Source organism: Populus trichocarpa, chromosome 1 (assembly GCF_000002775.5).
Source record: "Populus trichocarpa isolate Nisqually-1 chromosome 1, P.trichocarpa_v4.1, whole genome shotgun sequence".
Classification (NCBI taxonomy): domain Eukaryota; kingdom Viridiplantae; phylum Streptophyta; class Magnoliopsida; order Malpighiales; family Salicaceae; genus Populus; species Populus trichocarpa.
This window is the reverse complement of record NC_037285.2, coordinates 34918496-34942188: the sequence shown is the minus strand read 5'-3', so window position 1 is coordinate 34942188 and position 23693 is coordinate 34918496. Positions and strand designations below refer to the sequence as shown.

At 33.0% G+C, this 23693-nt stretch overlaps 1 protein-coding gene across 2 annotated transcripts in view; it reads right to left on the bottom strand.

Moving 5' to 3' along the window:
* LOC7467668 (protein SIEVE ELEMENT OCCLUSION B) overlaps window positions 1–23478 on the bottom strand; it is a 41074-nt gene extending 17596 nt beyond the window's left edge. Inside the window, exons 1-7 of one of the 2 annotated variants that reach the window (XM_006369886.3) lie at window positions 23202–23478; window positions 23000–23101; window positions 22453–22901; window positions 22269–22378; window positions 22005–22147; window positions 21432–21923; window positions 20714–21331 (exon numbers count right to left, since the gene is read on the bottom strand). In XM_006369886.3, coding sequence (XP_006369948.2) covers window positions 20714–21331; window positions 21432–21923; window positions 22005–22147; window positions 22269–22378; window positions 22453–22901; window positions 23000–23101; window positions 23202–23429 — 2142 coding nt within the window. In that variant the 5' untranslated portion in view covers window positions 23430–23478. The remainder of the gene's footprint in view (window positions 1–20713; window positions 21332–21431; window positions 21924–22004; window positions 22148–22268; window positions 22379–22452; window positions 22902–22999; window positions 23102–23201) is intronic. The other variant, XM_052449993.1, reaches the window with a different exon arrangement.
* Window positions 23479–23693: the final 215 nt, after the last annotated feature.

Here is a 23693-nt window from a genome sequence, read left to right as displayed (position 1 = left end):
TTATAAGGATAGAATCTGCAAGAAAGTTTACTTAAAATATTATTTGGCATGACATGGTAGCAAAAATTCCAGTTTTACCCTGAAAGAAACCTCAATAATAATTGAGGATATTTTATTTTTCTAGACCGAGTTCTTAGACTAGAAAACCAAGGTTTGTTCGTCATAACAAACTTGTCATGGTAGGACAGTAGAAATAAACATCATCATACCATAATAAACAATAAAAAACAATGTAGCTTACCTCAAGTAAGGCTACTAATGGTGCTAATACATTCTCTTTACGCAACTAGTCCCTTGCCTAGAATTTCTGAAAAAAACCAGTTAGGGTTTCTAGTAGTCGTAATACTAAGTGGCGACTCCCCAACCAACCAAAAAGACCTTTTAGTCCCTCACCCGGGAAAGGTTGTCGTGACATCGCGCCCTCATGATGAGGGTACGACAACATTTACAATTTATGATTAATTTTTTTATTATTAAAAAACATGTTATCAATTCTTGAATAGTTTTTTCTAAGTAAAAAAAATTGATCGAACCTCCAACGCATCATAGGTCCATTATCTAGTTTAATTCCAATCTTGGTTAATTCATGATTGTGGAGCCTGCCTATCTATTGGTAAGGGGCTTTTTTTTTTTTTTTTTTTGAAAAGAGAGATTCTTTAAAAGTGAAGAAATATGAATATTTATTAAGCTACAATTCATTAACGAAGAGGTAAGGTACACATTTGTTGGATTATCACTACTAGATTTAACAATTTTATCGACAGAAATTTTTGTCGGTGCTTACACTCATAGTTTATCAGTATGTAAGAGTGTTCACGATTCAGTTTGGACTAAAAAAACCAATCGAACCGAGTTATATTGATTTTGAAAAATACTAACCAGATCGAACTGAAATCCGGTTCAAACCGAATCGGTTCGGTTTGGTTAAATTCGATTTTTTTTATCATAAACCCAGAAAACCTAATCCCGTCAGATATTGATTCAGTTCAGTTCCGTTAAATTTGATTTTGGATTTTTTAAAATGGGCTTACATTAAATTGGGCTTCAAAAGTTTCTTGTTGGGTTTAGTTTGTAGGTTTTTCTAATCAAACTGCGTAAAATTTTCTTATTGGATTTAATTTGTTGGGCTTACATTAAATTGGGCTTTAAATTTTTCTTGTTACACTTAGTTTGTTATAAGACTTTTTAATTAAACTAGTAGATTAATATTTTTTTAATATAACTTTCCTTATAAACCTTAAATATATATGAGTAACAAATAACAATGAATTTGAAATGCTTCTCATCTTGCTATCTTTAATATGCAAATAAACTTTTGTCAAATGAAAGCTATGAAAATTCAAATCAATGTAATATGCATGATCAAATTTGAGAACCTCAAATTAAAAGTGGTGTTCACACTAGAAAAGTTAACATTACTGATTAGTACTTAAAAGTGTATTTTTATCAAGGTTCTATATCATCATTTTGCACTTGAGGTATCAATAACTCCTTAACTAAAGCATGTTTTATACTAACATATCTAATAATATAAGATACCTTTAATTTATGGTAAATGTTCATCTTAAATGCAGGCCTATCACATAAATAAAAGGATTGATTGATGAGTTGAAGTACTGAAATTGAAAGGACAAAGAGATGGCCAAACTTAGAAAAGAGATATTGGTGCAGTCCAAACTGGAACACTGTTTGGTAATCGGGTCATATCTGGAGCTGTATATCTTGGATTTAGGTCTACCTTATATGGATGGAAATCTAAGACATAGGCCTACAACTTTCATGAGAAGTCCAAGATTTAAGAAGGCCGTTTTCAAGTCCAGATTGTAGCAACAACGAAGAAGTTCGAATCTGTCCTGCAGCCCAGACACTGTTTAGTGTTCAGCCCATATCTCGAGTTCCAGAAGTTCAAATGATCTAAAATTTTTACCCTGGAAAGATGAGACAATTACCTAGAACTTTCATGATTGAAGTCTGTTCAAATTATGATGTTATCAATGACGTTTTTGACAGACAAGAAGATAAGAATTGTCACCAAGTCAAGATGTGGCCACCCATTCATCAATTAGTCAACAAATCAATAGTTCCGAATTTTGGCCTATAAAAGGAGGCATTTGCCATGCATTTAGGCATCTTGGTGTTCAGATCAAGATCATGCTCTTGCTCTCTCTTTATATTTTGTAATGCTTAAGTTTTGCTTATACTAATTTCTTGCTTATGCTTTTCATTTCCTTTCCTTGTTTATTTATGTTTCTTTCTTTCATTATGTGTTGCTAAGTTAATTATGTCAAGGTGAAAAGGGTACACTAATGGTGTAAGAATAAGTATAATATAAACTTAACATGGACCTTAATGTTGGATACTAACATGCTTTATATTTGTTATCTTGTTCACTTTTAATACTTTGCTTGTTAAATGGTTAATCTAGATTTATGTTGTATAACACTTGGTACAACAAATACTTGGCACTTTCATAGCCCATACTGTATGGTATAACCGACACCTGAGCTATGAAAGGAACTTGATTTGTTGTTAACATAAGTTATAATCATGAATGCTTGACAAAATTTACAAGTATTAGCATTATTCGAATAAGATAACTAATGTAATCATGTTAACAATTTATAATCTGATTGGAACCTCCTTTGTGTGTGGTTTCCAATTGAATAAAAAGAGTTATACTATACTTGTTTGAAATACCATTAGTGGATCCTCTAACCTTGACATTTGTTGTTATCATTGTTTAATCCTTACGTTAATCTTCCATCTCAAAGTTCTCATCAACTTCTTCCTCTTCTTCTTCACTATTATTATTATTGTTGTTATTGATTATCTATAATTTATACAATTAACCTCCATGTGGTTCGACCCCGGTCTTGCCGGGTTATTTATTACTTCGACACTCCTGCACTTGGGAGAAGACATCAATCTTTTGGTCGTGTCAATTACCAAGCGAATACATTAGCAACCAGCAATAAATTATCATATACATTTGGCATAGTTTGAAGAAAAAAATCTAGCACCAGGCAACAACAGCATCCAAAATTTCCAACAACAGTAAAAGCCAAAAGATCTAGCAAGGATAATGCTATAAAGAAACACTAGCAAATTAGCAACATATTAGAGTTCGACTATTAAAAGAATTAACAAGGTAAAGTAAATCAATTACCCAAAAAAATTATATTCCAGGATTACACCAACATCATCAATACTACTTACAAACAATCAGTTGAGATTTTCAAACTTTCACCAAATTCTACAAAAACATAAATTAAAATGTTAGATTAAACATATGTAAATAAACGATATTATAAAATAACTACATTTAAATTTATAAGAGAAATTACCCGACTCAATCATCTTAGAATTTTCAATATAATCCGTGAAGGTTTTAATGTTGATTGGAATTGGTGCTAAACTCAACCAATTCTGACAACAAACAAGTGTTTGCACTGTCGATGGAGATAAAGAGCTTTGAAATGGATCTAATATACGACCGCCAGTATTAAAGCCTGCTCCAGAAACAACTGTAGATACTAGAATAGTTAACACGTGTTGTGCTACCTTAGAAAGAATCTTGTATTTTATAGCATTACGCCTCCACTAACCCAAAATATCTAATTTAAAATCATTTGGATCCTCACAATCATCACCCAAATACCTCTCAACCTTATTTTTTCTTTGTACACCGCCTTCTTCCTCTAAATATTTTTTGAATTGAGAAGCTAAGTCATCTAACATATCATCATCTACCACCATTAAATCAATATTAACATCTTCATTTATACTAGTTCCAACACTATGAACAACCTCAACATTTATATAATACTCGAACACCCTTAGCAAAGTATCTTTAACCTTCATTGTAAAATTTTCAACCTCTTCAACATCATACAATCTTCTAAAACAAAATCTCACATACTTCAATTTAAAATGTGGATCTAACACAACAACCACACACAACAGAAAGTTTTGTGTATCTTGATACCCCCAAAAAATTTTATACTTTGTCATCATATTATTGGCCATTTTACTTACATAAACATCTCTATTTTTACAAAGTTGAGATATGCTTGTGTGCATGGAAATCAATTCATGGAAGAAAGAATTAGATGTCACATACAACGAGCCAGAAAATTTCAATGTAACCATGTAAAATAGTTTCAAGAACTTCACAAAAGATCTAGCTTTTTCCGAATCTTCTAAAACAGGAGGACCTAAGTTTTTTTTTTTTCCTTTTGAATCAACCTCAAAGTAACTCAAATACCTAGGATTGGTTTCTTTTAACCTCATAAAAACCACATCAAATTTAGCAGCCGCATCTAGCATCATATATGTAGAGTTCCCATCTAGTTGCAACCTCTCCGCACATTGGTTAAAAACAAGTTGTCTAGAAGGAGAAGATTGATTAGTACTTAAAAGTGTATTTTTATCAAGGTTTTATATCATCATTTTGCACTTGAAGTATCAATAACTCCTTCACTAAAGCATGTTTTATAATAACAAGTCTGATACCATAAGATACCTCTAATTTATGGTAAATGTTCATCTTAAATGCAGGCCTATCACATAAATGAAAGGATTGATTGATGAGTTTAAGTACAGAAATTGAAAGGACAAAGAGAGGGCCAAACTTAGAAAAGAGATGCTGGTTCAGTCCAAACTGAAACACTGTTCGGTCATTGGGTCATATCTGGAGTTGTAGATCTTGAATTTAGGTCTGCCTTATATGGTTGGAAAGCTAAGACATAGGCCTAAAACTTTCATGTGGAGTCCAAGATTTAAAAAGGCCGTTTTCAAGTCCAAATTGTAGCAACAACGGAGAAGTCTGAATCTGTCCTGCAGCCCAGACACTGTTTAGTGTTCGACCCATATCTCGAAGTCTGTTCAAATGACCTCAACTTTTTTTTCCTGGAAATCTGAGACAATTTCCTAGAACTTTCATGATTTAAGTCTGTTCAAATTATGATGTTATCAATGACGTTTTTGGCAGACAAGAAAATAAGGATTGTCACCAAGTCAAGATGTGGCCACCCACTCAACAATTAGTCAACAAATCAATAGTTCTAAATTTTGGCCTATAAAAGGAGGCATTTGCCATGTATTTAGGCATCTTGGTTTTCAGATCAAGATCATGCTCTTGCTCTCTCTTTATATTTTGTAATGCTTAAGTTTGCTTATATTAATCTCTTGCTTATGCTTTTCATTTCCTTTCCTTGTTTATTTATGTTTCTCTCTTTCATTATGTTTTGCTAAGTTTATCATGTCAAGATGAAAAGGTTACACTAATGGTGTAAGAATAAGTATAATATAAACTCAACATGGATCTTAATGTTTGATACTAACATGTTTTATATTTGTTATCTTGTTCACTTTTAATACTTTGCTTGTTAAATGGTTAATCTGGATTTATGTTGTATAACCCTTGGTACAACAAATACTTGGCACTTTCATAGCCCAACCGTATGGTATAACCGACACCTGTGCTATGAAAGGATCTTGATTTGTTGTTAACATAAGTTATAATCATGAATGCCTGACAACATTTACAAGTATTAGTATTATTCGAATAAGATAACTAATGTAATCATGTTAACAATTTATAATCCGATTGGAACCTTCTTTGTGTGTGGTTTTCAGTTGAGTAATAAAAGAGTTTATACTATACTTGTTTGAAATATCATTAGTGGATCCTCTAACCTTGACAATTATTTTATCCTTGTTTAATCCTTACATCAATATCACATCTCAAAGCTCTCTTTAACTTATTATTGTTGTTGTTGTTATTTATAATTTATATAGTTAACCTCCCTGTGGTTCGACCCCGGTCTTGCCGGGTTATTTAATACTTCAACACTCCTGCACTTGGGAGAAAACATCAATTTTTTGGTCGTGTCAAAGATCTAACAAACCTTACTACATTCCTAATCTTAACCACTGATCATCAATATCTTTCAATCCCGCACATACAATAAGATTAACAATATGTGCACAATATCTAACATGCATGAAGTCATTTGACAATATATTAGTTGCCCAATTATTTGTTACTCTCTTCAAATATTTTATTGTCAAATTATTTGAACTTGCATTGTCTACTGTAAATGTTAAAATGTTATCAATTCCCCATTCCAACAAACAACTCTCAGTTGTTTGGCCAATTGTTTCACCTTTATAATTAGAAACTTGACAAAAGTTTAGAATTCTTTTATTCAAGTTCCAACCTTCATCAATTCAATGGGCAGTCAAAAACATATAATTAATATTTTGGATTGATGTCCAAGTATCAGTTGTTAAACATAAACGTTGATGCTTAAGAACTTTCTTTAATTTTTTCTTCTCATCTACATAAATTTTCAAACAATCTCTCCAAATCATCAAATGAGAAGGAACATCAAATCTGTGTTACATTACTTGACAAAATGATTTAAATCCTTGGTTTTCTATAAAGTTAGAAGGTAGCTCATCAAGTATAATCATTTTTCCTAGGGCTTTCCTACACTCTTCAAAAAAATAACCAACTGCCTTAATAGTTAACTGATTTTCCTCTCCATTATCACCCCCCTCTATTATAGGCTTGGGTTCTAAAACTAAAGTTTTTGTTATCAGTCAATCACAAAAGGAAAATTTTTGCATACACCTAGATGATTCCACATGTTACTAGTCCCATTAAGTATAGTATGACATGCATAGTCCTTTTCACAATACATACATGTAGGCCTAGGAGCCATAGGATTACCATCTAGTTTTTTAAAGTGATCCCAAATTTGTAATGTTTTTATTTTATGAGATCTAGAAGGTGCATTACCTTCGCCTTCAGTATTGTTATTTGTACTAGAGGTAGTAACTGGAACAGAAATGGGCAAAGGATTGGGTTCCGAACTTGAAGGATTTGATTCATTTGGTGTAGAATCTTCGCGATTATCCATCTAAAATTAAAACAACAACAAAAACAACATGAATCTTAAAGTTAAGGCTAACACGTTCAAATGGGAGAGTATGAATATCTACTTTAACATGACAAGTTGATAATAGAGTCTAACAAGAAGCGTAAAGAGGATTTAAGACCAGCAATTATTTTTAGCTATATAGATGTTAATTCACTTGTTGATGAGAAGGTGACATTGTCACCGTGATAGTTAGCAATTGAACTGTTAGCAAAATGACATCTGACAACCCTAACCACTAAGCTTCATGCCACTATTCTGCCAATTAATACAAAAGCAAGAAAAAAGCCTTCTGGTGAATCAAGCAGAAGTTGAGCATCATGTTAGGTTCATATAATTACACTGTAATAATGGTTCATAGCAGATCATACATGAAAACCAAATATTTCCATGAAAAAGGTTTTGCAAAAACACACAATAAGAAGTAACCTATGGTATACTGTCATAATCACGTTAAAGAATAAAGGGCTCAATGATTTGTAACTATTTATATAGAGTTCTTTCCTTTCTCTCTAAACAGAGCAATCAATATCTAAAAATTCAACAAATCATGATGCTAACAAAATCAACAGCAAACTTGAACTTATTATAAAGCTAACAAAATCAACAACAAACTTGAACTTATTATGTAACCTATGATACATTTATATCAAAATTGTTTTATAACCTAGGAGAACATACACTAATACACATACTTATGAAAGCATGCAAATTACAAAGTTTTAAATCAAATAGCCTCATAAGAGTTCAAAACATTATTCAGGAGCAAATAAGCGAAATCTAAAAAGCAGAACTGAACTCTATCCTATCCCGCAAGGTTGAAATTAGTGAAGATATCTGATTAAAGGAGCCATAGGGATAATATTTACCTTGTCGTCTTTTCTCTAATGAAGGAGCCCTCTCCTTCTGTTGCAACTTGCAAGAATAGAGAGGATCGCGATGGCTTGCACAAAAGTAAAGAGAGAAGAGAAGCCAGGTAGATGGAGATGTTGGTTTGTGTTCGGCTAGAAGTAAAGAGAGAAGAGAAGCCAGGGATAATGTGGGACTTGTGGGTGGCTTAGCTTTTGAGTTTTAAGATGGAAAGGTGGTTTGCACAGACGCAGAATGCAGAGCAGTTGCAAACTTGATAGGGAAAAAAAGAATGAGATAAATATTCTCTCCTCTAGGCGGCGGCTTTTTGTGAGGGCAGGGAAAAGGGGGGTTATGTTAGGGTTAGGTTAACTTCAGTATTTAACTATTTATACCCCTCTTGATTTTTAAAGCTTTTAGAATTTTTTGGTTGGTCCAGTTCGGTTTGTCGGTTTTAGTTTTAAAACCGAAACCAAACCAGACCTGTTAGAATTTATAATTTTGAAAATTGGATTAGCATCTTGATCGATTCGGTTTTTTCAGTTTTCTTGGTTGATCGGTTTTTTTGAACACCCCTATCGGTATGTATTTTACCGATGAGCTCAAGGATAGAAGCAGTTCATCAGATAAACTCGTCCATAATTTTACCGATGGATTTACAGACGAACAAAGCACGCAAAAAAAAATACATGCTTCTTTATGTCGACATATCCATCGTTAAATTTAACATATCACCAACAAGAAAACTATATCTAATTTCATTGATGTTTTTATTTGTCCATCGGTATATCCATCAATAAATATAACATATCACTAACAGAATGCCATATGTAATGACATTTGCAAAAAAAAAATTCCAACTCTTTGGAATATGCCAACAAACATGTTTCGTCAGTAACCCCTATTAGTAATATTTTTAAAATATTTTTCTTAAATAAAATATATTAAACAAAAGTAGAATGAACAAAACAGAGTCGCGCGATGTGCGTGGTAATGGAACCATGAACATGCCGGTTCTCTACTCTGAATTATGATCATCATGTGAAACACGTGGACATTATGTTCTAAATGTGTTTCACCCATACAAGCTCCGAGATGTATGGCGTTCTGAAATCCTTTCAAGCTACCACGTCATTCGAGCCTAGAAGCTCACTTTCTTTTGCAAATGTTTTGGCTTTTTTTGTGTCTTGTACTAAAAATCACACAACCTATATGGTACAAATAAATTACTTGTTAGTACATGAAAAATAAAATTTTAATATTTGGAATAAAAAAATTTATCATGATTTCGATCTTACCTAGTTGCAATGTAATTCTTTCAAACACTCATCGCAACATTATTATCAGCTATCTCCTAATCAAATTTTTCCTTGCAGTAAAAATTTATAAAAGGAAAATTTTAGTAATTTCAATAAACTAATTGAATTAATATAATAGAAAAATATTTAAGTTAATACTAACCTTGAACCTTGAAAACTATGCATCGACCTGTGGTTTCCATTTATGATGTTTGGAAACCTAGCTTCATTGAAACTATGGAATTTCCATTGATGATTTAAAGATTGATGTTATTGTTCTCACAACCTCAATGTTTGTAAACTTGAAATTCCATTCGTTAAATGAAATTTAAAAAAAATCATTAAACATGTCGTTGTGAAAACAAAACAAAGTTATATTGAAAGATTGTCCTTCCACTACACCTCGTATGTGTGGGTAAATGGATTGTACTATGAATGGACCCCCCTCAATATTGTGGCATCGCACTCGACAAGCTCGCATTGTGAGTCGGTGTCCATGTCGTACGTGCCTGTTTTTGGTAGGCATCTAATGACTTGTAGTCGTCAACATCGCTGCTAGAAGAATTATTGGCGATTTTATCCTCACGATGTGCAATAGACTTTTCCTTAGGCATCTACCCAAAATAAGGAGCAAAAACAATTAAATGATTCCTATTTTAAAAATAAAAATCAGCAATACCTTCTGTATACAGGAGACTACCTAAAATTTTAAAACCTGCAAATACATAATATATATGCCACAAACCAGTTGATTTTATTCAATTTCTTTGAACAATTTAATTAAATTTCATAGAAAAATTTCATTTTCTATGAAATAATATTTTTAATCCTAAATTTACAAAAATTATTATAAATTTACAAAAATTCAAAATAATAATTATAATTAATCCTACACATTTGATTGAAATTGAACAATAAAATTAAATAAATAAATAAAATTTAACAAAATAATGCAAAACTTATTTCAATTACAACTAAAATTCAGCACAGTTATTTCTAAGTGGTAACATTTGTAATCCTAAATGTACAAAAAATTATTCTAAATGGAATAAATACCAAATAATAATTAAAATTAATGCTACATATTTAATTGAAATTGAACAAAAAAACTAAAATTCAACAAAATAATGCAAACATTATTTCAAAAATAACTAAAATTCAACACAACTATTAATTCATAAAATTATTAAGATCACAAAATTCAACAAAAATAATGACAAAAAAATAAAAATAATGAAAAAAAATAAACAAAAGAAGAAGAAAAAGAAATGAAAAATTCTTACCTTAATGACGTGCTTAATTTCGGTTAAGAATTAAAATAAAATAAAAGAAAAGAGATTGTTAATAAACCCAAAAAAAATGAAGAAAAACAACATAACTTAGGATGAGAACAGAAGAGGATGTTTGGTATCTATAGAGAAGGAGAGAGAGAATAGAATTATCGGCGTGAATAGTTGAGAAAGAGTATTGAAGAGAGAAAAAGAAAGAAGAAGATAAAGCCTCGACTGTTCTACCCCTAGTCTTTTTATTTTAGAATTCCCGACAAAATATTAAGTATTAATATTTTTTATATTTTAGTCAATGTTTTCGTATGTTAAGTCAAATTGAAAATTTCAATTTGCACGAACATTTTCAGAAACCCCTCCAAATATTACTGATGAGTTTTCATTTCATCGGTGATTTTGTTGGTTAAAGTGTAAACAATCAACAATTATTAATATCATTAATTACAAGCACATTGGAATTCTCATCATGTCGGTGATTTTATTGGTAAAATAATAAACAATCATCATTTATTGATAGCATTAATTATCAGTGCGTGTTGTACAAATTAATCAGAATTGTCTTCTTCTTCATCAATTGATCCATTCTCATTTTTATCGCAATCTTTTATATTGATTTCATTGCTATCATCATCTTTATTGACTTGTGTATGTCGACTAGAGCTTAAAACATCATTCAACTCTTTAGCATTAACATCAACAAAAATATTATCGGCGATGTGAAAATTTAAATTTTCTTCTAAGTCATTAAACATAGCAACTCGATATAGATCAACTAACTCACCAAGTTGAAAGACATCACCACCCATAGTTAATTCATTGTTCCCATCTTGAACAACCTTGACACGACCTATGGGTTTGGTTTTCACTATGGATAATCAATCAACTCTTGAACAATCCTTTCTAAAGGAAGGAGTGTATGTGTAATAAATTTGTTGGCATTGCTTGGCAAAAACAAAAACATCATCAACGTTGCCAAGTCTAGACTTTGAATTAATTTTGACAAAACCATGATGGGGATCTACTATGATTTCTCTAACAGTGTGTCATACCAATAACATCTAAATAAAAATACTTTATCCTACTCGCTATGATATTGGAATTCATTTATCTCTTGTTACTTTCTTTAGTAGTTAACTTCAAACTCATTAAAAGTTGATTCCTTAAAATAAACCCCACTATTATATGTCTTTCTACGCTGTGTATATTCTTCAATATGAAACATATATCCATTGATGAAATACCCGTTGTAACACTTCACCTTTCTTTTAGGACCCAGACTTAGTAAAGACAATGTAACACTATAATTCCCTTCCAATTGATAAACCTAGTACATGAAGTACAACCACGAACAATTTACAAGAAATGTGTAATGAAATTAAGTATCCTGATAGATAAGAATAATTAAATAGTACTTACATGTATTCTGAATCACATTATTTTTTTTTATCTTGTTATTGAAAGATTTAAAACCAATGAGCTGTGGGTTTTGGGACAATAAAAATTGATGATGATACCTACAAAGAATTCAACAACATATCAGTTTATCATATTATAAGAAATACATTATTTAAAAATAATGACATATTAAGTAGTATACTTACTGAATAAAAGTTCTCAATTCTTCTTGTTAAATAACACATAATTATGAGCTGATCTAAATTCTATTTCAAATAAATAACTTTCTCTCACAACATGTTTTGGTACGAGTCATGCCTTGGAACATGGTTGATTCTTGTTCTCAATTGAGGCTCGAAATAGTATGAGATAAATATTAAGATGTCTTCAACAATATAGGCCTCGTATATTGAAGCTTCAACATGCACCTTGTTTTTTACATTTCTCTTGGAGTTGAATAAGTACCTGCATGGAATTAAACGAATTTTTTAAATTATGCAAAGAAAGACAAAAAAAAAATTAATTATGATGCATATGTAATCCCTAACCTCTCAAATGAATACATCCATCTATATTGGACTAGGTCTTCAACTTTTGCCTCAAACGGTAAATGTATCAATAGATGCTCCATCAAGTTGAAAAATAGAGAGAATATCATCTCAAGTTTGCATATTGTCTGGACGATATTTGTTTCAAGCCTCTCCATGTGTTATGTTTGCAACTTGTTAGAGCATATATCTCTAAAGAAATGATTGGTCTCTGTGAGTGCATCCTATATCCCCTTTGGCAATAAATCCCGGTTAGTTAATAAAATGAGTGTTTGCATAAATACATGGCAGTCATGGCTCTTTATTCCATACAATCTTCAATCCTCTAAATTCACCAATCTTTATATATTTGAGGCATGTCCATCAGCAACACATAAACTTTTAAGTCGTTGCTGCATAAGTAACTATGCATTATTGTCTTAGGTGAAGCTGACTTTGGGCTTTGCGACCCACGAACCAATAAAACCCAACTCCATATTTTTACGGTAACAAAACAAAGCTATATATCCATTCTAGCCTTGACATTGTCCTTTTTCTTCCCCTTCTTGTCCATAACTATATTGAAAATGTTCTCAAACATGTTATTTTATATGTGCATGACATCAAGGTGATGGCAAAGAAGATTGGTCTTCCAATAAGGAAGCTCCTAGAAAATACTTTGCTTTATCCAATTGTAAGTCAAACCAAAACCAAGAAACTTCCACTTATTGGATTGAAAATCAAACACAATGTCACCGTACTCCGACACCATGTCATACAATTCTTCACCTAAAATAAGTGGCGGTGCAACATCCCTTCCTACTCTACCAACAAAGAATTCCTTTTTTTTTTCTCAACTTGTGATCTATTGGCAAAAACCATCGGTGGAAGCTAAAATAAGATGTTTTACCCCTTTTTATTAGCGTTAATGCCTTGTTATTTTTCATATTGCATGGACAAGATAGTTTTCTATGTGTGCTCTAACTAGAAACCATCTCATAAGTTGGAAAATCATTGATAATTCACATCAAAGCTTCCTTCATTAAAATTTTTTTGTTTCCTCGATATATTATAACTCAAAGCCCTGGATGACCATAACTGCTTCAACTCATCAATCAATGGTCAAAGATAAACATCTATATTTCAACCCGGACTATTAGGACTGGGTATGACCGTAGATAAAAACATGAACTTCGACCTCATACACATTCCTGATGGCAAGTTTTAAACCGTGAGTATCACTTGGCAACAAGAATAAGGAGCAATAAATGACCCAAATGGATTAAATCCATATGTACATAATCTAAAACGCGTGTTCCTTGATTTCATAAAAAACTAAGGATGAACACTATTAAAGTGTTTATAGGCTTCACTATCAGAAAGGTACACTACCACTTCATCCATCACATTATATGATTGGTGCCATGTCATGTGCTCAGCAGTCTTTGGTGACATGAATAACCTCTGCAGTTTAGGTATGATTAAGAAGTATCTAAGCTTTTTGTGTGTGATAAGAGTAATTTCCCTACCAATTCTAGGTTTACAACGAGAATGCCCACATGTTCTACACTTGGTCAACTTTGCATCTTCAAGGTAGTACAACATGCAGAAGTTTGGACACATGTTAATTTTTTAGTATCCTAGACCAAAGGGTTTCATCATGGACTTGGTAACATATAAGTTCTCTTTGAACCTGCTCCTTTCAGGTAAAATGCTTCTCATCCATCTGATAATTCGGTAATAACCGGCATCATGAAACCCATGATTTAACATGATGGTGAACACATGTTCAATGACCAATAATTTACTGTGATTTGTGCAACCATCCCATAATGGTTCATCAGAATCTTTTAAAAGATCAAAAAACTTGACTGCGTTTGCATTAGATTCTTCATCTATGATTAGACATTGACTGGCATGACCCTTATTCATTCTCATCACATCCATAACTATATTTCTATAAGAATTACTGACACGATCAAATGATTGATGTCTTCTCCCAAGTGCAGAAGTGTCAAAGTAATAAATAACGGCAAGACTGAGGTCGATCCATAGGGAAGTTAACTGTATAAAATCATAAATAATAAAAGAAAAGGAGTTGGAGAGACCTTTGATATGTGATATTGATGTGAGGATTAAAACAAAGATAAAACAATTGTCAATGTTAGAGGATCCACTAATGGTATTTCAAACCAGTATAGTATAAACTCTTTTTATTACTCAACTAGAAACCACACACAAAAAAGGTTCCAATCAGATAATTTATCATTAATAGCTCATTATAAAGTATTAACATGATCATATTAATTATCTTATCTGAGTAATGCCAATACTTGTAAATATTATCAGGTATTCATGGTGCTAACTTATATCAACAACAAATCAAGTTCCTTTCATAGAACATGTGTCGTTTATCCATACAGTAGGCTATGAAAGGATTAAGTATTTATTGTACCAAGGGTTGTACAACACGAATTTAGATTAACCATTTAACAAGTAAGGTATTAAGAATGAGTAAGCTAACAAATATAAAACATGTTAATAGCAAACTTTCTTGAATATAAACATTAAAGTCCATGTTGAGTTTATACTATACTTATTCTAACACCATTAGTGAAACCTTTTCACATTGTCAAAATAAACTTAACTAAACATGATAAAGAACAGAAACATAAATAAACAAAATAAGAACATAGTTATGATATACGTTAACTAAGTATAGTAAAGGAAATGAAAAACATAAAAAGAGATTAATAAAAATATAACATGAAATAAAACTTGAACATTACAAAAATAGAAAGAAAGAAAGTAAGAGCAAGATCTTCATCTGAAAACCAAAATGCCTAAATGCATGACAAATGCCTCCTTTTATAGGCTAAAATTCAGAATTATTGATTTGATGACTAACTATTAAGTTGGTGGCCAACCATTGACTCGGTGGCTAGCTATTTACTTGTTGGCCAGCCAAAATATCATTGCTAACATCATAATCTAAGCAGATAGTCTTTATGAAAGTTGTGGGAATTTATCTCAGATTTCCAAAAAAAAAAAAAAGCTCATTTGGACTTCTAGAACTCAAGATATGGGCTAAACACCGAGCAATGTCAAGGCTGCAAAATAGATTCAGACTTCTTTTTTGTTGCTAAGATTTGAACTTCAAAACAACAGTATTGAGTCTTGGACGCTGCATGAATGTTTTAGGCATATGTCTTATCTTTCCATCAAGATAAACCACATCTGATGCGATCCAACCATCAAAGGATCTATTGGAGGTTCCAATTGGTCCAGTTACTAGGCTTAAGGCTAAAAAGTTCAAAGAAGCTTTCAATGGACTTCTTCAAGAGACATGGGTTAAGGTGGACTTCAAGAGGATTTGTAATAATAAATAGCAAGCCTTGATTAATCTGATTCATGTTCAATAGGGGCTTTTTGGTGGAACCAAGACCATCACACAAGGATTGAGAGAAGAAGACTAGATTTAGATAGTTTGACCTTTCGTTACTCTTTTGGTCATAACTGGAGCTGCAGATCTAATTTTGATGTGATTCTAATTGGGATGGAAACTAGACTTCCATACCTTTCCAACGGTATATGGAATATCTTCTAATTCATTAAAACGAGAGAGAACCATTCATTTCACGTTGGGCTTTTGCTGCTGCCAGACAGAATGCGAAAACAACGAACTTGTCTTGTTTAATTAGTTGGGCTATCAAACTTTAATTATTTTGAGAGGAGACATTTTATTTGGTTCTTAAACTTGTTTATTTTAATGATTTTAGGCTAGTTTTAGCTTTGGTTGATTATTGTTTAAATTGGGCTTATGTGAGACCCATTAGGGAAACTAGGGTTTTGGCTTGGAGTTTAAATACCCTTTAGGAATACTTTTAGGGCAGACTTTTTATGATATTTTCAGCATTGTAGCCGACTTCTTGGTTGCTCAATCTTGGTTCTTTATTGAACTTTCAACTCTTCAAAGAACTAACCATTCTTTGTTGTGAATTTATACTTTCATTGCTCGTCTCCAGGTGTAAGCGTTGTGATCGAGTTGGTTTATAGTCTTGTTGCCTTTGAGCAAGTCTTCCATTGTGATAAGCTCATTCAAATCTTAACAAACTTGAAGTAGATTGATCTTGGGTTCGCGAATTCCATTAAATTCTGCCAGGGTTTGCATCAACACTTATATCTAAGCTATACAGCTCTAGTTATGACCCAAATGCCGAATGGTGTTCCAGTTTGAATTGAATCAGCTCAACTAGAATTTCTTCAGTAAGCATAGCCCTCTCTTTACCTTCTCAATTTCAATAGTTAAACACATCAATTGATCATGTGAATTGTGAGATATGCTTATTTTGCAAACCTGCATTTAAAACAAACATTCACCATAAATTAAAGATATTTTATATTATCAGACTTGTTATTACAAAACATGCTTAAGTTAGGGGATTTAATGATACTTCAAGTGCAATATAATGATATAAAACCTTAATAACAATGCACTTTTGAGTACTTATCAATTATTATTATCATCTACAACTTCATGCACTTTATTAGAACAAGAACTTAACCTCACCATCATTTCTACCATTGTATCATGAGGAACATACAGTTTTGATCTAGGGAGATCTATTCGTTAAAATGATTTGATTTTTTGGTATGTGTTGCATGACATAATGATTGCTAAGTTCACCATTTGGATTTGATTAGTTTTGGTTGAGTTGGGAGAAACTTTAACTTTGCTGAAACTTTTGTTTTTAGCAAGAATGAAATATATGGAAAGTACTGTGGTGGCTTGATTTGTGTTTACCCATCAAAAGCATGCTAATTGTGATTTAAATTGAAGAAAATCATTGGTGTCTTTCCTTAGGCATGTTTGGCTTGATTATTGGTGTCATAACCCATTTCTGGATTATTCCCTAAATTAACTTTTTTTTCCTCAAAAATAAAAAATAAAAAATAAAATAAAGGCTGACGATGTGGAGAAAGCAGGTCGAGGAGGATTTCAAACATATAGAAAAATCAAACTGCAATTTTGAAGGAAATTTAAGGCCTAATTGTATCTTGTTATACCCAAGACTAAATAAACAATGCAAATTCAAAGTCAAATAAAATGATTATTAGACAAATCCATATAAAAATTAAGTCTAAGGACATAATTAAATTTTTAATAGGCCAATTTAATTTAATCATGGGTCAAATTAAAGTTTTATTATGTTTAAAAATTAATTTGGGTCTAATTAAAGAATTTAATTAGTTGCAAGGACTTAATTATACTTTAAATGTGTCAAATTAATTTTATTCGAGGGTTTAATTGGTGAAAAAATAAGTTTGAGAGCTTAAATTGGGATTAATTAAAAAGATTGAAATTCTAAGAGACCAAATTTAATTTTTACCAAGTCAATTGATTGAAATCAGAGGCAAAATTGCAAGAAAATCAAGGTTTTGGGGTTAATTAAGAGTTAAATTAGAGAAATTCTCAGTCAATGACTATTTTGCAAAAGACGTCGAATTATGGTGATCAATTTGATTGAAATCAGGGGTGAAATTGAAGAAAATTAAAAGTTTAATAGTCAATTTAGGGTTACATTTCATAAATACAAGACCAAGGACTAAACTGAAAAAGGCGTTGAAAGTAGAGAGTGATTTTGAAATTCAGCAGGGGCAAAATTGCAAATAAAAAGTTTAGGGTCAGTTATGGGTGCAATTAAAATAAATTGAAAGTTAGAGGACTAAATTGAACTTTGGCCAAAACCCTAAATTAAAACACTACAAAACCCAATACAACGTCATTTTGAATAATTAAAAAAAAAAACCACGACGCGTCGTCTGGTTACTATTTATTGTCTTCTTCTTTTTTTGGCACAAAAAGCTGTCCGGGTGGCTATTTTTCAAGGGCATTTAATGCTTCATATCTCCACCAAATTTGACAACATCTGAACCAAAATGATCACCTGACATTTCTCTATAACCATGTATGGTCTACTTAGGCCAATTGACACCACAGCGGCCACAACACCATCCTAAAGTGGCTTACTCAGGTAGCCTTTAACTATCAAATTTAACAGTTCATGGTGCCTACTTTGAACCAATGATTGAGATCCTTTCCAGTCGAATCAAGGGCCGAAATCTTTCCCTAATGAAGATAATATTACCCTCTTTCATCCCCTATAAATAGATTTGGATTTCATGAACTAAACATCAAGAAATCAGTGTGTAAAGTTGGAAAAAAAATATTTTTTCCCCAGATTTTTCTTCTCCTCCACTAGTCTCACTCTCCCCCTTTTTTTCTCCACCTCCGGCGACCGCGCACGATCTTCCCTACAACACTAGGAATGCCGCCAACCTTTCTTCTCCCCCATCCAGGCAAGCCAACCACCTTTTTTTCTCACCCAAACAACCCACCCCGACCACTGTATTCCTTTGTAACCCTTGAGTGAATCTCAATACATTCATAAATAATTATCCATTATTTATATCAAACCTATATAAAATAAAGATGACAGCATGTATTAATTAACTACGTTAACTAAATAAATTTGTAAAAATATTGGTTTAGCTCTAATTTATTCAATCTATTTTAGTAGTACTCTTAACTTATTATCAATTATCTACGTAAATTAAAATTTCTACACATTTACCAAAAATTTCAACTTGGCAATAAAATTGACAAAATATAAAATGGACTCGTTAAATAAGTCATGATTTATTTTATCACAAAAAACCTAAGTAAATAACTATACATAGGTTTCATCAATTTACAAACAAATATAATTTTACAAAATCTAAAACAAATCCTAACATGTACAAATCATAAACCCATACAATAAATTTGAATGAAAAAAAACTATACAATAAATAAACACCCAAACTAAATACTTATACTACAAAACTATGCAAAAACAATTGGCATTTTAAAATTGAGTTAAAAAAAAGGGTAGATTTACTTACTTAAAGTGGAGAATTCTCAACAAAATTTGAATTATCAGATTACAAATGTTGGCAAACTGAATGTTGTGGTGGCTAGATTTATTGTGAGAGGTTGCATTTTTGTTGAGATTTGGGAGGAGGGGGTAGCTATTTGTTGCAAAAAAAAATGCATAAGAAAGAAGAAGAAATGAAGGAGAGGGAAAGAAGGGTAGATCGCGAGGTTACAAGCTAAATATTACTGACAAAATGACCTACAAAATTATTTTGTCGGTCATTCTATTGGTACAAATACGAGCAGTACGATTTGATTTTTTTGAATTCCATTGTAATTCCCTTCATAATTCCCTCGATATATACCGAGAGAATTTTTTTGTCGGCATATTTATGAATATACTTTACCATGGGGTTAATTCGAATATACGTTTGTAAATGGCAATTTTCTAGTAGTGTATAAGTTTTATCCATTAATTCCACGTTACACTCTTCAAGTTTTTTTTTTTTCATTATTTAGGTCTTTTTATTATTTTTTAATTTCATTACGAACTTTTAAGTTCTATAATATATTTGATGTGATTTCTCATTAGACTTTGACCATTAGTTTATAAAAAAATAAAGAAACTAATATTAGCACAAAAATATTTTTTCTTCTTCATATTTTTATAAATGAAAATATAAATTCAATATTTAATCAACCTTCAATGTAAATTCTCATTTATCATAAGAAATATAGATGAATTTTTTTAGATTTTTTTTTATCCTTAATTTTCTTTTTGTTATTTTCAAAAGATAGAAAGGATTTTATAATTTTCAAAATTTGATCGGCATAGTCTAAACATTTTTTAATTTGTATTTTGAATAAAAAGATTATCTCGAAAGTAAGATTTAAGGCATTTTTCTTTTGAAAATATGTAATGTTTCAACAGGAGAGTGACGATTTTGAGTTTTTATTCAGAAAGAACTGTGATCCAAATGAAAAAGAAAAAAAAAACACAAATTAGGTAGACTATTTTTCCTAGCCTTCACCGTTATATAAGAGCCACACACACACACACCACACACACACACACACATATATTTGTTTATTTTTTGAGAAAATATTTTTTTCCTTTAACAATTTTTTTGGTGCAAATAGAACTTTGAAAAATTATTTTTGCTTTTAATCTTTCTATAATTTTTTTAAGGTTCACACTGCTGTTGATTCTTTTAGGTGAAGGCTAGCTAGGAAGCTATACAAAATGTATGTAAGCCATAAAAAAAAAAAGCCAGGAAAGTCTCCAAAACATAGAATATACTCAAATTTATTTTATGGTATGGAATATCAAATGCAAGGTCAAAATACTGTGCGCCATAGCTGGGCAGCATGCCTCACAACGCTTTAAAATTGAAAAGAAAAAAAAGAGCGCACTCAACAAATATTATTTAGTGGCACCAATGAGCTCCAAGGAAGCGTAGCAGCTGATCATTTATTTGGAGAGCTCGTCTGGTATGACCTCATCATGGCAGCAAAGGAAAGTGGAGAATTTCTCCATGGTGCTGTTGCACTCTGGGCATTTCATGGTCTCAGGGATCCTACCCGTAGTCATTGGGAAATCGAAGCGGCAGCAAGGACGAGCAATGCCGCGGAGCTGGAAGTGGTGATCTTGGAAGGCCATATCAAAGCCCTTGACAGGCACTTGTTCCTTCCACAAGTCATACTCAAGCAATGTTTGCAAAACTGTGGTCTTGTGACCGTTGACCACAACATTAGACCCATTGCTAAGCACAGCCCATCCACCTTCTCTGCCGTAGCTAAGCAACTTCTTGATTTCTTGCATCATAGGATCATGGTCATCAAGCTTGCCTAACTGAATCTTGGAGTACAGCATGCTCTCTAGCCTGGTCCAAAAGAACCACATCATGGTAAGGTCTTGCCAGACGTAACTGAGCTTCTCCACGGTGATTGTCGCTATGACTCGCCGGATTTTCTCCCTTTTGCTGCTCTTCCCCACATAAACCATCTCCAGGGGAATGCGGGCTGCCTGCGCCACAGCACGTGCGGTGTTCGTGAACTTCCTCACCCATTCATCGTCGTCACCTCCGTACAGGAAAATGTACTTTCCTTCGTTGATCTGATGATCAAAAAAATATTGAATTAAATGTCAACACGATAACACACACACACACACGTATAATGTATGTATATTTGGATTGATTTTATAATGAATTTACCCAATTAAGAATCACTGGGTCAATGCCATCAACTAGAAGCTCAAGCCTCCATGTCTCATCCTTCCAGAGAGATTCCTCTCTCAAGCTAGTGAAAGGGAAGGCATTGCTTCCCCAAATCCACATCATGTGGAGTGCATTTGGGCAAACCACCTTGCCTTGAGGGTCAAGCACCACAAGAATAGGCTTGTTCCGGAAGTGCCACACCTCCTTGATGAACCTAATGACTGCCTTCTCAATCAGTGAAGGGTGGTACACTGTGAACCATGGCATTGAAGACTGCATGCTTTCAAATTTCCCCTTCATTGGATCACTCCACTGGACTGAACGGTCCACAATTGGGACCCAGACCACCTCATACTGATTATCCAGCCTAGGTCCGTGATGCCTGGATTCATTGTATATCTGTTCAAGAATTGAAAGCTCATCGGTTGGCATGTCGAGGCCAGAAATGAGCAAAAGCACATTCTTCCTTCTTAGCACATCAAGATGGACCTGTTAAATTCAAAGGGAAGTATGAGAAATGTTTTCCATTAGATTGATAACATAAATAGAAGAAATGGTAGAAGTGCGAACTCTTTTCTTGGAAGAGCCATCTATAAGTGGCTGGATATCATCCTTGGCATAAATCAGGGCCTTTAGGACCTTCATGTTGTCAATGTGGATCATTTCAAAGAGATTCTTTAGCATTTGAAAGGATTCGACATTCCTCTTTTCATCTGCATCAAACACCATTGGTTTTATAAGCTTTCTTGATCTATCTTCGTACATTAATGTCCTGTTTTCTTATTACCTATCTAACACATGATAGCATAATAAAAAAGTTGCTGAGTTGCAGACCTATGTATTGGTAGCAAGTATCCAATTGCTTCCTGAGATGGTCAAGTATGTTGCTGAGTTTGTGAGCCAAGGTGGATAGCTCCCATGCGTCAGTGGTTGATATAGAAAACCTGGAATAAGTGAAGGAGAATGTTACAGAGAATACATGCATGATGTAGTATAAAGATGGACTAGAAAAGCATACTCATGTCCCATGGTAGTGAGGCTAGTAATCTGAGCCGCACAAGCCACAACACTCCTCATGGTCCAGTAGACAGCAGTAGGGATATGGGCCATGGCTGTGGACAATGCTGGTACTTCATTAGAAATGTAAGCTGGCGGTAGATCTTTGAACTCAACCATGCACCTAGCCACGTCCATCATGACCTTGATCAGATTGTTAATGGCATCGAAGCGAGGCTTCAAGGGCCCTGAGTGTTCCATGATGCTAGGCAGTTGCCTGAGGATTGCCATGGATTTGGCAAGATCGTTTGATGAGTAAATCTGGGCAAGCAGCCAGAATTCTCCATAATTCAAAGCAAAAGCTGACAAGGTGAGCACAAGCTTGGCATCCCAGGAATAGCTCGTTAGCATGTTGAAAAGTGAGACAGTTGTGGCGTGGGCATCTGTCCCACCCAGTGCCTTGTAGGCAATCTGCATCAAAATTAAAAACGCGAAATTTAAAAATTGTCATCGATTCTTTAGGTCAATGCCTATATATCATGTATTAGAATTGGAAGACATTGTATAACCTCGCTGGAAATTCTATCTATAGTATACGACAGTGCATCGAGCATTGAAACAAAATTGACATGGGATGTCTTGTCCTCCATTTCAGCATGGGCCTGGGAAGTCTGCGTTATCAGAAGTGATCAGGAACATAAAAAGAACAAAAAATAATAGAGTTAAGTTGATATACAGATTAATTTCCAAGGATGAGTTTTAGTAGTATACCGTCAGAGAGGAGTCGATTTGCAAGGTGGCACGTTTGAGGATGTCTTCAACAAGGAGGAGAAGAGGTTTGACATCAACCTCTCGGCCATCAGGAGCATGAGTTCCTACAATTTGTTTCATCATCACATTGTCATCAGACATTGTTAGCATGCTGCCGCGGTCACTCTTGATCAGTTGCTGGCTCGCATTAAAACCTTGGGCAGGGTGCCTGAGGGGAAGGCCTGCCATTTTGATCAGCAATGGATTCTTTGGGTTATGGGGAAGAAGTAGAGAAGATTGGCTTGTGTGTCTTTGTTCCATATTTGGCATGCCTATTTATAATATTAGAAATTCAATAAAGCTCACTTGAATCAGCTTCCTTACTTCCTTCGTAATCAAAATATTAGGGTCGTTAAAGAGAAGGCTATACTTTTGTGGTCCCTACGTCTAACCTTCTTCCTCGTTACTTTATATAACATAGATTTTACCCTACAAATCCGATACAACTCCATT